The sequence below is a fragment of the Narcine bancroftii genome, chromosome 10, assembly GCF_036971445.1.
Source record: "Narcine bancroftii isolate sNarBan1 chromosome 10, sNarBan1.hap1, whole genome shotgun sequence".
Taxonomy (NCBI): domain Eukaryota; kingdom Metazoa; phylum Chordata; class Chondrichthyes; order Torpediniformes; family Narcinidae; genus Narcine; species Narcine bancroftii.
Window position 1 is genome coordinate 27261512 of NC_091478.1, and position 14832 is coordinate 27276343.

At 43.6% G+C, this 14832-nt stretch overlaps 1 protein-coding gene across 2 annotated transcripts in view; it reads right to left on the bottom strand.

Moving 5' to 3' along the window:
• crtac1b (cartilage acidic protein 1b) overlaps positions 1 to 14832 on the bottom strand; it is a 169718-nt gene that overhangs the window by 82055 nt on the left and 72831 nt on the right. For both annotated transcript variants that reach the window (XM_069900328.1, XM_069900330.1), the window contains exon 6: positions 4891 to 5025. In XM_069900328.1, coding sequence (XP_069756429.1) covers positions 4891 to 5025 — 135 coding nt within the window. The remainder of the gene's footprint in view (positions 1 to 4890; positions 5026 to 14832) is intronic.

A 14832-nucleotide genomic window follows, 5' to 3' on the forward strand; every position in this document is an offset into this window, starting at 1 on the left:
AATGTAAGATACAGGTTAGTTCAATATAATTTTTTATATTAGTTACATTTGACTCTGCAAAAATTAAATAGATTAAATCCTGCCATATCAGATTTATGTTTTAGATGTAGATCTGAGGATGGAACTTTTTTTTTCATTCAACTTGGCAATGCCCTAAAATTAGACAATTTTGGTTAGGGGTAGGTAATTTTTTTGGGATAAATTACTGGGGTCAAATTCCCACAGGACCCAATGTTATTTTTACTGAATAATATTAAGCTAATAAGGCCAAAATTAAATTTAAATATTTATCAAATTGAATTTGTGTTAAATTGGTTTAACAGTTGATAGAAAATGTATAGCAATATCATGGAAGTCAGAAATAGATTTAGGTATGGCATGAAGAACTTCGCAGTTGTAAACCATTAGAGAAAATTACATATAATTTGCAAGATAAATATAATATTTTTTGGAAATTATGGAGCCCATATTTTCAAAATTTTGGTTTGCATGTAAGATTGACTTTCTGAAGACCTCACTTCTTGGTAACCTCCAATAGATTTTTCTGTAGAAATGTTTTATTTTCTTGGCATTCTCCAGTTTTTTTTCTTTTGTTAGGGGTGGGGGGTTCGGAGGGTGGGTTGAGGGGGATGGGAGTATATTACCACATGCAATTTTTTTAAATAAATGATTTACAATTGAATGCAATATAATTATATTGTGGTTTAAAATTTATTTTAAAAGTATTTTTTTAAAAAGGCTCCTGAGTGACACTAGCAGTGACTCATGTTCTTTTTTTTTTTACATGGTCTTTGCATTCCAGGAAATTATTCCCAGTTTCCCAGAATGCAGTCTGTGTAAAAAGATCGGAATAAGGACTCATTCCCATTCCTACATTTTACCTCCTCGACCCCGAGTTATTTTCACGGATCACCTGCAGTCTAAACTGAACTGCAGGCGATCTGTGAACAACGGGCGAATGAATAGGATGTCCAGCCTCCTTAAATACCACACATCGGGTATTCTGTCTAAACTCGAGGTGTGATATGGGTATTTGGAGTTTTGGTCGTTCCTGTGTGAACGGCCACTCCCAGAAGGTAGGGAGACACTTCAGAATGGAAAAATCACGCAAGTTCTATGTTAAAAAAACATATTTTTCTTCCTTACGGCAGGCAGAAGGGAATCTCGTTTCATATTACACGACACTAAAGGAATCTGGAATCTTCACTCAGGCTTGTTGAATATCTGCTCTTCCATAAGTTAATAGATCAAACTTTACAGCTGCTCAAGGTCAAGACCTCAGTTCCATGCAGATTATCGGTAACGAGTCCCAGAAGTTAATGATCTTGAAAACGACACAGCGACTAGGTTAAGAGCAGGGATGTTGCGGAGCAGAGTCATCCCCTGGGATCCTCTCCTGGGGCCGAAATCTTCCTGAAACCATGGCCACAAATCATAGACTAATCTCTCATTCTTCGTCATTTTAAAGACGTGGTGAGCTGTGCCTTGCAGCTGAAAAAGGGGGAACGAAAGTATTCCTGTCCAGAGTGAGCCGAGAAGGTCCCAGAGGTTTCAGGGACCAGCTTGCAACAGATGGCAATTAATGAAGTGTGGAAATGTGATTAAAGAGCAGAGCAGGAAATTCAGGCAACAGCTGTGTGAAAGCCCCAGTGGCTGATTGGTACATAAACATGTCCCTCAAAGGTCAGGGTAGGATGAGAGGTGGTGCAGAGGTTAGTAATGTTCGGGGGGTGGGAGGGAGGGGGTGCTTCAGAAATTAGAACAAGCCATTAGCACAGGAGAAGGAGCTAATTTCCTCGGTATTTAATCCCATGTCTAACATATCAAACTCTCCTCCACCAACCCTGAATGCTTATCATCTCTGCGCTCTCTTTCCCCCAGCCGTTTAACACAGTACAGAGTGGGTTGGTAATTAAAGCTGGAGAGGAAACAAGGTGATTTGAATGGGAGAAGGGACAGAAGTAATTTTGTAACCCCAAAAGAGGAGTCCTGCCTCTACCCCTTCCTCTGGCAGCTCGTTCCACAGGCCACCCCTGTCATATTAAGAAGATTCCCCTCAGGTCCCCTTTGAAATCTTTCCCATCTCTGTGCCCTCTAGTTTTAAATTTCCCTACCCAGTGGCTATTCATCATATCCATGCCCCTTATGGTTCTCTATCCCTTAGTTGGGTCACCCCTCAACCTGCTCCAGAGGAAAAGGTTCCAGCCTCTCCTTATAACCTAATCCCTCTGTCCCTAGGAGTCTTTCAAGCATCTATCCCAGCTTAATGGCCTCCAAGCTATTACTAGACAACCAGAACCACACGCCATAGTGCGGCCTTACCAATGGCCAGTACAGTTGTAAACATGACTTCCCAGCTCTTGAACTCAATGCAGTTGTTCGTTGTAAAAAGCTGGAGGGACAACAGGGCAGAACGGTAAGTGGAGCGGCTAGCGCAAGGCTGTTACAGCGCCAGCGATCGGGACAGGGGTTCGAATCTTGCGCTGCCTATAAGGAGTTGGTAAGTTCTCCACATGTCTGCGTGAGTTTTCCCTGGAAGCTCGTTTCCTCCCACCCTTCAAAACATAAGGGTATTATAGGTTAATTGGGTGTAATTTGGCAGCACGGGCTCATGGGCCAGAATGGCCTGTTACTGTGCTGTATGTTGTAATTTACTTTAAATTTAAACCCTGATGGACACAGCAAGATTCCACAAGCAGCAATGTGATGGCAATGAGACAATCTGTCACCAGTTGAGGAACAGGTCAATTCACTGCTGTGTGAAAGAATAAGTTTAATGAACATAACAAAGGTGAGAATTAGGTAAGAAAATACAGTAGTTGCCTTGTAATATGGTGGGAATATAATTGGCTTCTAACATGACCTTCCCTGTGCTGCAGTGAGATAGAAACAAAACCAAGAGGAAGGACGCCTGACATTTCCCAGCTGTCTGCAGACACCACAGGGGAGCATGTTGTGTAAAATCAGGGAACACCAGCTGTGTGAAACTCGTGTGAAACCTGTAGGGTCTCATGCAGACCCCTGTCTGAAAGTGGAATGAACACTCTGCAGGCTTTGAGTTGGGGCTCAGTGTAGAGAACGAGTTACTGAATTCTTTCTTTGAACCCTTTCTCCCAACTAGCGTCATCAAAAAAATGATTGAATGAGAAGACGACGAAATGAACTGACCCAGTGTGTAAAAGTAGATGATACCATTTTCTTATATACTTTTATTGTGTGATGACATTGTTTAATGGGTTTATTGCAATGTATATGTTGAACGTTGAGTGGGTAGGGAGGGGGGTGGGAAGGAGGGAGGGGGGAAAAGGGGAGAAAATGACACTGTGTATATTCAAGAGGGAAATGTTTGTGTGTATTTTGGTCAGTATGGTTCATAGTGTGAAAAATGAAAAATTTTTTTAAAAAGATATAAAGTAAACTGTTGTACACTTAATTGGTTCTACTGTTTATTTAATTACAGCATGGGCTGACTTTAACACACCAACCTTCAGAGGCAAGAGTGCAGGGACGCAAAAGGCTGCACAAAGGAGAAAACTAACCAAGTCCATTGCAAACAATGATATAAGGTGCTTCTTCATGAAGGTAGCCAACACCATAAAGGACCCCCATCATCCTGGTCACAACCACATAAGAAATAGGAGCAGGAGTCGCCTACTATGTACGAATCTATCCGACCTTGTCTTAAATATACTTACTGAGGTCACCTCCTAATGCTTCAATGGGCAGCAAAGATCATAGATTCACCACTCTCTGGGAAAAGCAAATTCTCCTCATTGCTTCTCATTTTCCCTTCAAGCAGAAGGCACAAAGCCTAAATTCTAGCTCCTCAAGGTATCAGGCTCTTGAACCTCCCAATACTACCCTAACCCTAATCATATACCTTGAAGAAGGGCTTGGGCCCAAAGCGTCAGTGATATATCGTTACCTCCTATGGGAGGTAAACACAGCATTTCTGTGTTTTTACTACAATCACAGTGTCTGCAGACGTTTTGTACCATAAACTACTCCAGGAACACCAAAAGATCTGTCTGCACTCTTGAAACATCACTTTGGTTCTTGCCCTGACTGAACATTTGTTTATCTGATCTTCCAAATTTATTATCTATTTTTCTCTCTTGGGATTTTGTGGCAATTTAATGTATACAGTTGTAGTTGGTGAATCACATACCTGTGTGGCTGCAGCAAGTAAGAATTTCAGTGCATCTGCAGTGTGTGCGCATGTGCGGCATGCCAATGAACTTTCATCTCATTACATCACTGAGAATACTTTATAAGAAAAATAAGGGTTCTGTATGAAGTAGAGAAGGATTATATTGTTGTGGATATGGTTTACATTTTGAATTTGAATTTTTTAAATTGTAATGATACAGCAGGGTAGAAGGCCTTTCTAGCTCGTGAAACCAGTGCTACCCAATTACACCCCATTAATCTACAAACCCCATATGCTTTTGGAAGATGGGATCAAACCAGAGAACCTGAAGGAAACCCATGGAAGTCGCAGGGAGAATCTATAAACTCCTTAATGACACAGCGCCAGATTGGAACCAAAGTCTCTGGCACTGTGATTGTGTTGCAATAACCACTAACCTAGGCCAGCACAACATTGTGGGCTGAAGGGCATGACTGTGTGGTAATGTTCTTTGATCTGAGACATCTTCGTTAAAGATGGGAATGAACCTGCCCACACCTCTCACCCCACCTATATACTCTTATCTGTGTGTCATTATAGCAATCATGGGTAAATGTGAGATATTTTTGGTAGTTCTGGACCTCAGTGCAATCCTAAGTGTCTTGTGTTAAGATGGGATTTCAACCCACAATCTCTAGATTTGTTGTCAGTGCCTTGAGTGCTGCTTTGGACCCCTGCCCTCCACATAAACCTTCACTCACCAGCCTCTGCCGCTATGTCCTTGAAGGTGCCGTCCCCATTGTTCTTGAACAGGAAGTTCGGTCCATTCTCGTTGTCGCAGAAGATATCGGAGTGATGGGAGCTCACGATCGGGCCGACGGCCACGCCCCGGCCACCTGAGGCAGAGGGGAGAGAGGAAAGGGGAGAGGGTCACCCACCATTCAGCAAGAAGCAGAGACAGAGTGGCCCCCGTGCTTGGCATGGCCCAAGGTACCCAGTGCCCACAATCAATAACCAAAGACTTTGCAACCCAAGCGACACCACCTTCAAGAGAGTGGGTGCCCAACATGCTCCCAGTAACATGGTGGAAATGGACAAGGTACATAAAAGCAATTTCTTAATTCATAGGAGCATCTCCTCACTTGTCAGGAAGGCTCAACAGCAACTGCAATTCCTGAGAATACTGAAATGGGCAAGGCTACCAGCCACCATTCTCTCAACCTGTTCACCCATTCAATGAGATCTGTCCAAGAACCTGGACAGCATACTTCCTATCATACATCCTTTGGAGTTGGGGGGTGCAGGTGACATTCCAGAAACACTACAACATTTTAAAAACTTGAAACCTGTGCTCCAATGTAGGTCGGGACACAGGAAGGGCAGAATGTTTCCCCTCTGAGGCCAGATAGAAATGTGCCCAGAAAAAGGCAAGATTTAAAACTCTGGCTTCTCCGTACCAATATGGAGCGGGAGGTGGCAACCACTTATGAGGGGGATAGACAGAGTAAATATAGATAGACTTTTTCCACTGAGGGTAGGGGAGATACAAACCAGAGGATATGGGTTAAAGGTGAAAGAGAAAAAGTTTAGGGGGAACAGGAGGAGAAACTTCACACAGAGAGTGGTGGGAGTGTGAATATGGGCTCAATTTCAATATTTTTAAAAAATTTGGACAGGTTCATGGATGGGAGAGATATGGTCTGGGTACAGGTCAGTGGAACTAGGTAGAATACCAGCTTAGTATAGTCTAGATGGGCAGAAGGGCATGATTCTGTACTGTAGCGTTTGATGGTTCTATGGTGGGTGTTTGGAACAGGCTGCTGGAGGAGGTGGCTGAGGCAGTTATTATTGCACTGTTTAAGAAACATTTGGACGGAATCATGGATAAGACAGGTTTAGAGGATATGGGCCAAACGCAGGCAGGTGGGGCCAGTGTGGGTGTGACAATATGGTCAGCGTGGGCAAATTGGGCTTGTTTCCCTGCTGTGTGACTCAGCAGAACATAGAACACTACAGCACAGTACAAGCCCTTCAGCCCTCAGTGTTGTGCTGACCCATATATTCCTTAAAAAAATACTAAACCCTCCCTACCCCATAACCCTTGATTTTTCTTCCATCCATGGGTCCATCTAATGTTAAATTCCCCTAATGTTTCAGCCTCCACCACTATCCCTGGCAAGGCATTCCAGAGACCCATAACTCTGTGTAAAAAGCCTACCTCTGATGTCTCCCCTAAATTTCCCTTTGTATACACATCCTCTGGTGTTTGCTATTCCTGTCTGAGGAAACAAGTCCAGGCTGTCCACCCATCTATGCCTCTCATTATCTTTTAGACCTCTATTAAGTGTCCTTTCATTCCTTTACACTCCAAAAAGAAAAGTCACAGCTCTGATAACCTTGCTTTATAAGACTAATTTTCCAATCCAGGCAACATTCTGGTAAATCTACTCTAGACCCTCTCCACAGCTTCCACATCTTCCTGTAATGAGGTGACCAGGACTGAACACAATACTCTGTATGGTCTTACCAGAGATTTGTAAAGTTGACACATGACCTCTCTGCTCTTGAATTCAATCCCCCTCTTAATGAAGCCCAGCATCCCACAAGCCTTCTTAACTATCCCCTCAACCTGTGCGGCAGCCTTGAAGGATGTGATGAAAGATTTGGAGATTCACAAAAGCTGCAGAGCCTGGCATCTTGAGACAAAGAATCGCTGGAGGAACTCAGCAGGGCAGACTGCATCCAAGGAGAGAAACAGTCAGTCAACGTTGAGTCTAAGAGAGTATATGTGAAATTACGTATGTAAAGGAGAAAAAGATGGGGGAGGGGTGATAGAACAGAAGGTGTGAGAGGTAGAGACAGGTAGAGATTATTAGGAAGGAGTTGGGTAAAGAAGAGAGAGAGAAGAAGGGAGAGAGATCGAGAGAAAGAGCTAAAATAGGTACAGGAGTTAATAAAGAGATGGGAACAGTGGAATCAGATGGGGGTGGATGTTGCGTACAATTAGAAAACTCAAAGTTCATGCCATTAGGTTTAAGAGTGCCCAGGAGGAATATAATGTGTTGTTCCTCAAGATTACGTTTGGCCAAGGACAGACAAGTCACCGTAGGAATAGTTGGGAGGAGTTTAAATGGTTAGATCCAGGAAGCTCCAGTTCACACCTGCAAAATATGACATTGTTACACCGCTGAGCCAACCTGACACAAGAAAATTTAAATGGATTCTGGGATTTTAATTTATGCAGATTTACAAGGCCCCAGGGCTTACCAAGGGGTTTAAGTCAAATGAATATATTTCATGCATTGCCACGGTTGTTATGAGCTGCAGGAGTGGGAGAGGCGGCACACTCAGTTGAAACTTTCAGGAGGGTGTAGGCGAAGTATGTGAAAGGAATTAATTAGCATGGTTGCTGGGAGAGGGTGCGAGGGTGGGACTGTCCTAATTATCCTTATGGAACAGCACAGGAGCAGACCTTTCAGCCTCTGTGTCCATGCTGAACATGTTGCCTGCATGTGGCGCATACCTCTCCATCCACTACATTCATATGTCTGTCCAGATGCATTTTAAACACGACTATTGTATCTGCTTTCACCACTACCACTGGAAGCCTGTTCTACTCCCTGTGTAAAAATAAAACTTGCCCTGCACTTCTTCACTATACACTTCTTGTTTAGTGGTTAGCGGTTTTCACAACGTCTTTACAGCGCCAGCGATCGGGACCGGGGTTCAAACCCCGTGCTGTTTGTCAGGAGTTTGTATGTTCTCTTTGTGGGTTTTCCCTGGGGGCTCAGGTTTTCTCCCACTGTTCAAAATGTACTGGGGGTTATAGGTCAACTGGGCAGCACAGCCTCATGGGCCAAAATGGCCTGTTACCGAGCTGTATGTTGAAAAATAATCTCCCTTAAACATTCCTCCTTCATCTTAAAAAAAATGTCCTCTGGTGCAGCCTTTCTCAAACGGGATCAAAATGAACGCCCCACCCCCCAATACCTCTGGGAGCCACAGAACATTTAAGGGAGGGAGAGGCACAGACTGAAATCATAAAATATTTTCAATGTTTTTTATGTAGTTGATCAGAAGAAGTACAGAAGAAACCAATTAAACCTGACTGCTTCAAAGGGAAGGGGGCTCATGAACTTTGCTCATAGTCCTAAGGGAGCCATAGCCAAAAAACGATTGAGAGTGGCTGCTCTTGTGTGTGACACAGAAAAGATTCTGATGGTCAACCCTCTCATGATTGTATAAACCTCTATTGGGTCTCTCCTAGCCTCTGGCACTCCAGGGATAACTACCCAAGTTTATCCAACCTCTCATCATAACTCATACCCTCTAAACCAGGCAACATCCTGATGAACTGGAGACACACAGGAGGAGACAGCTGATACGGAAATCTGAAGCCAAACACAATCCTGCTGGAGGAACTCAATGGGTCGAGCAGCATCAGTGGAGAAAATCATCTAGAGGTGGGTGGTGGAAAGCTTCTGAATCATGATCTGGTGTGGGGACACCAATACCTCTGAGCAGACAGCCCTGCAAAAGGCTTTACAACTCTACATCACAAGCAAAATCCTTCCCACCATCGAGGACATTTACATGGAACGCTGCTGTTGGAGAGCAGCAGCAATCATCAAGGATCCACACCACCCAGGACATGCTCTGTTCTCACTACTGCCAATGGGAAAGAGGTGTAGGTATGTTGGGTAGGAAGGAAAAAACTGGGAGGGTTCAAAGATCAATGAGTCTGGACACAGGAAGGATGTTTATTAAAACACGCAAGGGGATCGCAACAGGGATAATCCACATGAGTACTCTCGGTCACAAAACAGTACAATCAGTCACATCGGACTTAACACTACCAAAACTAGCAACTGTGTACAGACTTATAACAACCAAGGATTACAATATGCTACCTGCCGTTCCTTGTCTCACATGGGCACAGCTCCAATGCCATCTAACAGCCCTGAGATATAGGTGCACGACCAAGTTCAGGAACTTGCCACCCCTCCACCATCAGACTTAACACAGAAACCCTGGAGGAATTCACCAGGACTCGCACCATCCACAAGAGGTAATGATATATAACTGCTCTTTTGGGCCTGAGCCCTTCTTCAAGGCAAGGGCGTGAGGAAGGGCTCAGACCCAAACCATCAGTTACCTCCAATGGACGCTGTGGGATCAGCTGAGTTCCCCCAGCATCTGCAAACTTTTGTCTTTCACCTCAGAATCAATCAGACCCTCATTTAAGGACTCTTCCTTTGCATGTTATTTATAACTGAATATTTATATATTCTGCATTGCACAGTTTATTTACATTTTTCTATTTATATTCTTTTGTATAGGTAACTTTTCTCTTAAGTACAGTTTACAGTTCTTGAAAGGTAGAAATTCATGTACTCTGACAACCTAAACTTTGAAAAAGGAATTAATGAAGAGTTCTAGCCTAAAGTGTTGACCATTCCTACCATGGAGAAAAGCCTGTGACTATTTACTTTATACATGCCCCTCATGGCTTTATAAACATCAATAACGACCGTTTTCTCTCCCCCCCCACCCCCCCCCCCAACCCCTCAGTATCCAGGGGAGAGTTTCCAGCTTATCCAAACTCTACTAATCAATGAAACCTCCCAGTTCCAGTAACATATCACTGCATGAGAGAACTGGTTCAAGAGGCTGAGTTTGGATGATAATGCAGGCCTCCATTTGCCATCACTTCGAATGCACTGCACCTCTGTGTAAACCCAAGATGTAAACCACAGATGTCGGAGTAATTGCCAGGGTTCTGGCCGGAGATGCAGGCTTTTTTAAAAAGTATTTTATTTTTTTTAATTTTCCATACATTTAGTAATGATAATTAATGTAATAATAGATTTCAAAAGGACCAAAGAGAGAGAGACTGGTTCGAATCCCACCATGGCAGCTTGGGAATTTAACTTTAAGATTTTACTTGGAAAACTGGATTTCATTCCCCAAATGCCTGTCTGAAACAACAGTGAAATTCATAAAAGCCTATCCATTTCCCTCATGTGATTCAGAGGTGGAAATCTATTTTACTCAGCAGTCAGGCCCATAGTCATCTCTTCATTGTGCCTTGGGTTCAGGGATGAAGAATAAACATTGGTTCTGCCAGTGATGTTTACATAAGACATAAGAGCAGAAATAGGCCATTCAGCCCATCAGTCTGCCCCACCATTCAATCATGAGCTGATCCATTTTCCTACTCAGCCCCACTGCCCAGCCTTCTCCCTTTGATGTCCTGGCTAATCAAGAACATATCAATCTCTGTCTTAAATACACCCAATGTCCTGTCCTCCACAACCATATTTAGTAATGAATTCCAAAGATTCATCAACCTCTGCTTAAAGAAATTCCTTCACATCTCTGTTCTAAGTGGGCATCCTTCAATCCTGAAGTTGTGCCCTCTTGTCCTAGACTCTCCCAACTGTTCTACATCCTTTCAATATTTGAAAGGTTTCAATGAGATCCCTGTTAAGTGTATCCGGAAGAACTTTCTACAGGAATTCTTCGACATTCCACTGAGTGCAGGCCAAGAGGCCACAAACTTTCCCCATATGATAACCCTTTCATTTCCAGAATCATCCTTGTGAAGCTCTTCTGAACCTTCTCTAACGTCAGCACATCCTTTATTAAATGAGAAGCCTAAATTGCTCACAATAGTCCGTGAGGTCTTACCAGGGCCTCGTGAAGCCTCAGCATCACATCCGTGCTCTTGTATTCTATTCCTCATTAAATGAATACCAGCATCACATTTGCCTTCTTCACCACTCAACATGCAAGTTTACCTTCAGGCTCTCCTGCACGAGCACTCCCAGGTCCCTATGCATCTGGTAATTTTTCAATTTTTACCTCACGTTGAAAATAGTCGGCCTGTTTATTTCTTCTACCGAAGTGCCTGACCATACATTTTCCACCACTGTATCTCATTTACCTCTTCTCTGCCCATTCTCCTCATCTAAATCCTTCTACAGCCTCCCTGCTTCCTCAACAGTACCTGGTCATTGCTTAAAATCAAACTGTAAATGGTCCCCCTCAACAGGGGTTTGGAAAATATTAACAACTGTAAAATGCAGTGGGAAAGGGTGGATGGGTCAATTAAGTTGCAGGCAAAGGAAGGCGGTGCAATAGAGCTTAATTAAGATAAGGTCAAGAGGCTTAATGGGGGGCGGGGGGGAGCTCTGCTTTAATTTAAGCAGTTTCCAATGCCAGTAATCATTGTCCATGGCGAGAAGGATGGTTGGTGAGCCACCTTCTTGAACTCTGCTTCTGGTCAAGGTGCTCCCACAGTGCTAGTTCCAGGATTTAGACCAGGCAACAAAGGTTGGAGGTGTTGAGGATAGCATAGAAGCCTGTTGTAGGCTACAACAGGATGTGGACAGGATGCAGAGTTGAGTGGAGAAGTGGCAGCTAGTCTGGATAAGTCTGAAGTGACGCACTTGGGAAGGTCGAACTTGAGGGTGGAGTATGTGGCTCATGGTAGGATTCTTAACAGTGTGGAGTAAGAGAAATCTTGGAGTCCAAAGTCAATAGATTTCTCAAGGTTACCGTCCACGTTGGTAGGGTGACTAAGGTGGCGTATGGTGTGCTGATCATTAGTCGAGGGAGTGAATCCATCTGCCATAAGGTAATGATGCAGCACAATTAAGCTCTGGTTAGACGACTCTTGGAGTATTGCATTTGGTTCCTCATTACAGGAAGGATGTGGAAGCTTTAGAGAGGGTGCAGAGGAGATTTCTCAGGACGTTGCCTGGATTGGAGAGCCCATCTTAATGCAGTAAGGTTGACGGTGCTGGTGCTTAACATCTGTAGTCGGGAAAATGCTGGAGGCTGTCATTCAGGGTGAAAGAGCAACAGGTTATTAAGAAGGCAAATGGAATGCTGGCCTTCATCACAAGAGGAAGTGAAGTCAAGAGCAGGGAGGTCATGCTGCAGCTGTACATGGTGCTGGTGAGGTCGCACCTGGAGTACTGTGTGGAGTTGTGGTCTCCTTCCTTGAGGAAGGATACACTGGCCTTGGAGGCAGTCCAGAGGAGGTTCACCAGGTTGATCCCAGAGATGAAGGAGTTGTCCTACGAGGAGAGACTAAATCACCTGGGATTATACTCAAATTCAGAAGAACGAGAAGAGATCTTATAGAAACATATAAAATTATGAAAGGGATGGATAAGATAGAGGCAGGAAAATTGTTTTCACTGGTAGGCGAGACCACAACTTGGGGACACAGCCTCAAGATTCAGGGGAGTAGATTTAAGATGGAGCTGAGGAAAAACTGTTTTTCCCAGAGAGTAGTGAATCTGTGGAATTCTCTGCCCAGGGAAGCAGTTGAGGCTATTTCATTAAACATATTTAAGGTTCAGTTAGATAGATTTTTACATAAAAAAGGAATTAAGGGATATGGGAAAAAGGCAGGTAGGTGGAATTGAGTCAATAATCAGATCAGTCATGATCTCATTGAATGGCAGAGCAGGATTGATGGGCTGGATGGCCTACACCTGCTCCTATTTCTTATGTTTTTGCGTTCTTTGAAGCAATGAAGAACGAGAGGTGTCTAAATAAAGGTATACAAAATTTGAAGGGGGTTAGATAGCCTGAACAGACACATCTGTGTGGGAAAGGTGATGGAAATTGACTGGGAGTTCCAGCTTGGATCCAGAGAGAAAGCATGCAGGTAGATCTTGTCGCAACTGATTCTTTACATTAAAGTGAACAATGCGGCAGGCACAATGAGTGACGGTGACTATTATAGTAAGTGATAAGGATCATTAGCTAGCTGCTAAATTGTTTTGCCAACAGGTTGGTGCAGACACATGACACCAGGAAGGATAATGGCTTCATAATTATGAAGAGAATTATGTTTGCAGGCAGGTTACAGATGAGGTGTGCATGAAGATGTATGAAGTTTAAATTTCCATTCCTAACTCGGAGAGACTGTGTATTTCTGCAAAATTCATCATCAATTTTATAATCTTAGCAAAGCTTATGTGTAGGGCACCAGAAACAGGGGAGAACACCCCTGTTGAGAAGGAGAAGCAGAGATGATGACTCTACAGGACAGTGACCATGGCAGTGGATCAGCAAGGGGCTCAGCGGCTGAGGGACCCACGCAGGCTGCAGACAACTTACAGTCGGGGGCCCGGCGTAGGCTATAGGAGACTGGCTCATGGGAACCAGGTATCAGAGCTAGGAATTGAGAGGGTGCTAAGGGCAAGAAGGACTCCTGAAGGGTCTCAGGCACTGAAGGTATCTTGATCTTGTCAGAGGTTTGGATCTGGAGCTCGGGTTGCCATGGATCGAACTAGCATCTGTGCGTCTGCAGAGGCTACGTGAGTGCTGGAGGCGAATCCATGGACCCTTGGTGTCTCTGAAGGGACTCTCTTTTGCTTCTCTTTCTCTCTTTCTCGATGCTAATGGCAGCTCTTTGTCTGCCTTATGGCAGGCAGAATACAATTTGGTATAATATTATATATTCTGTACTATTACATGACAATGAAGGAACCTTGAATCTTGAGTGTAAATATTATTTCTTCTGCATTACATTGTCTCTTTCTGATTTTTTTTTAAGAACCTGCTTACCTGCAGAGTGTAAGAATTTTGTTGCACAGCTACATTGTTCAATGTTTATGACAATAAACATCATTGTTATAGAAGAACCAACTTAGATGAACTGTAAAATATTTTGAGTGCACCAGCATAGTTTAACATGGTGCTGTCAAGTCTCAGAATTTATACCATTGTAAAGGGACAGTGTTATATGGATTGGTAATGCAAAGCCAACATGTCTTAAGAAGAATCACCAAACTTCCTGAGCATTTGTTGACATGCTCAATATTGAATGTGTATTAAACATGTATTAATTTTAAATGGAGACATACAACACAGTAACAGGTCCTTGCAGCCCACGAGCACAAGCTACCCAAATACTCCAGTTAACCTACAACCCCTGTATGTTTTAGGGTGGGAGGAGACTGGAGCATCCAGAGGAAACCCACAGATACAGGGGAAGAATGTGCAAACTCCTTACAGACAGCGGGGAATTGGAACCCAGGTCCCTGACTCTGTAGTAGCATTCCATTAACCGTGCCGCCAGTTATTAACAGTGCGTTAAGATGCTGTAAGATCAAGGGGCAAAGTACGATAATCATCTGAATAAAAGATAATGCAAAGAATATGCAGAATCAGAATTATGCTTAAAACTTGCAAGATGTTAATGTCAATGCAAAAATTTTGACTGCAGGTGCCATATGCAATACAACCCCATGTGCTGGGGCAGAACAGGTCTACTGGAAATGTGAATGAAGGAAGGTCTTTGAAGCTGAGGCTTAACCCTCACTGAAGAATGCAGAGAACAAAGAATGGGTTTGTAACACCCAGTGCAAGCTGGTCCATTTGGCACAGTGTGCGAGGATCCCAATGAAATGTCTGCAAGAGAGGAAACATATATGATAAGGAATTATTTCATCTGCAGACAGAGGAACAGGGATTGTAATGAATGAGTCGTAAATCTGTAAAAGCTCTGGAAATACAGAGAGACGGGGTGGGGGGGGTGGGTGGGAAGAGACAGCAAGGAGAGAGGAAAAAGAGAGTGTGTGTGTGAGAGAGAGAGAGAGAGAGGAGGGAAAGTATGAAAAGAGAAAAGTGAGAAAGGAGGAGAGAGGAAAGAGTGGATCAGTTACCCAGAGTTGAGTAGC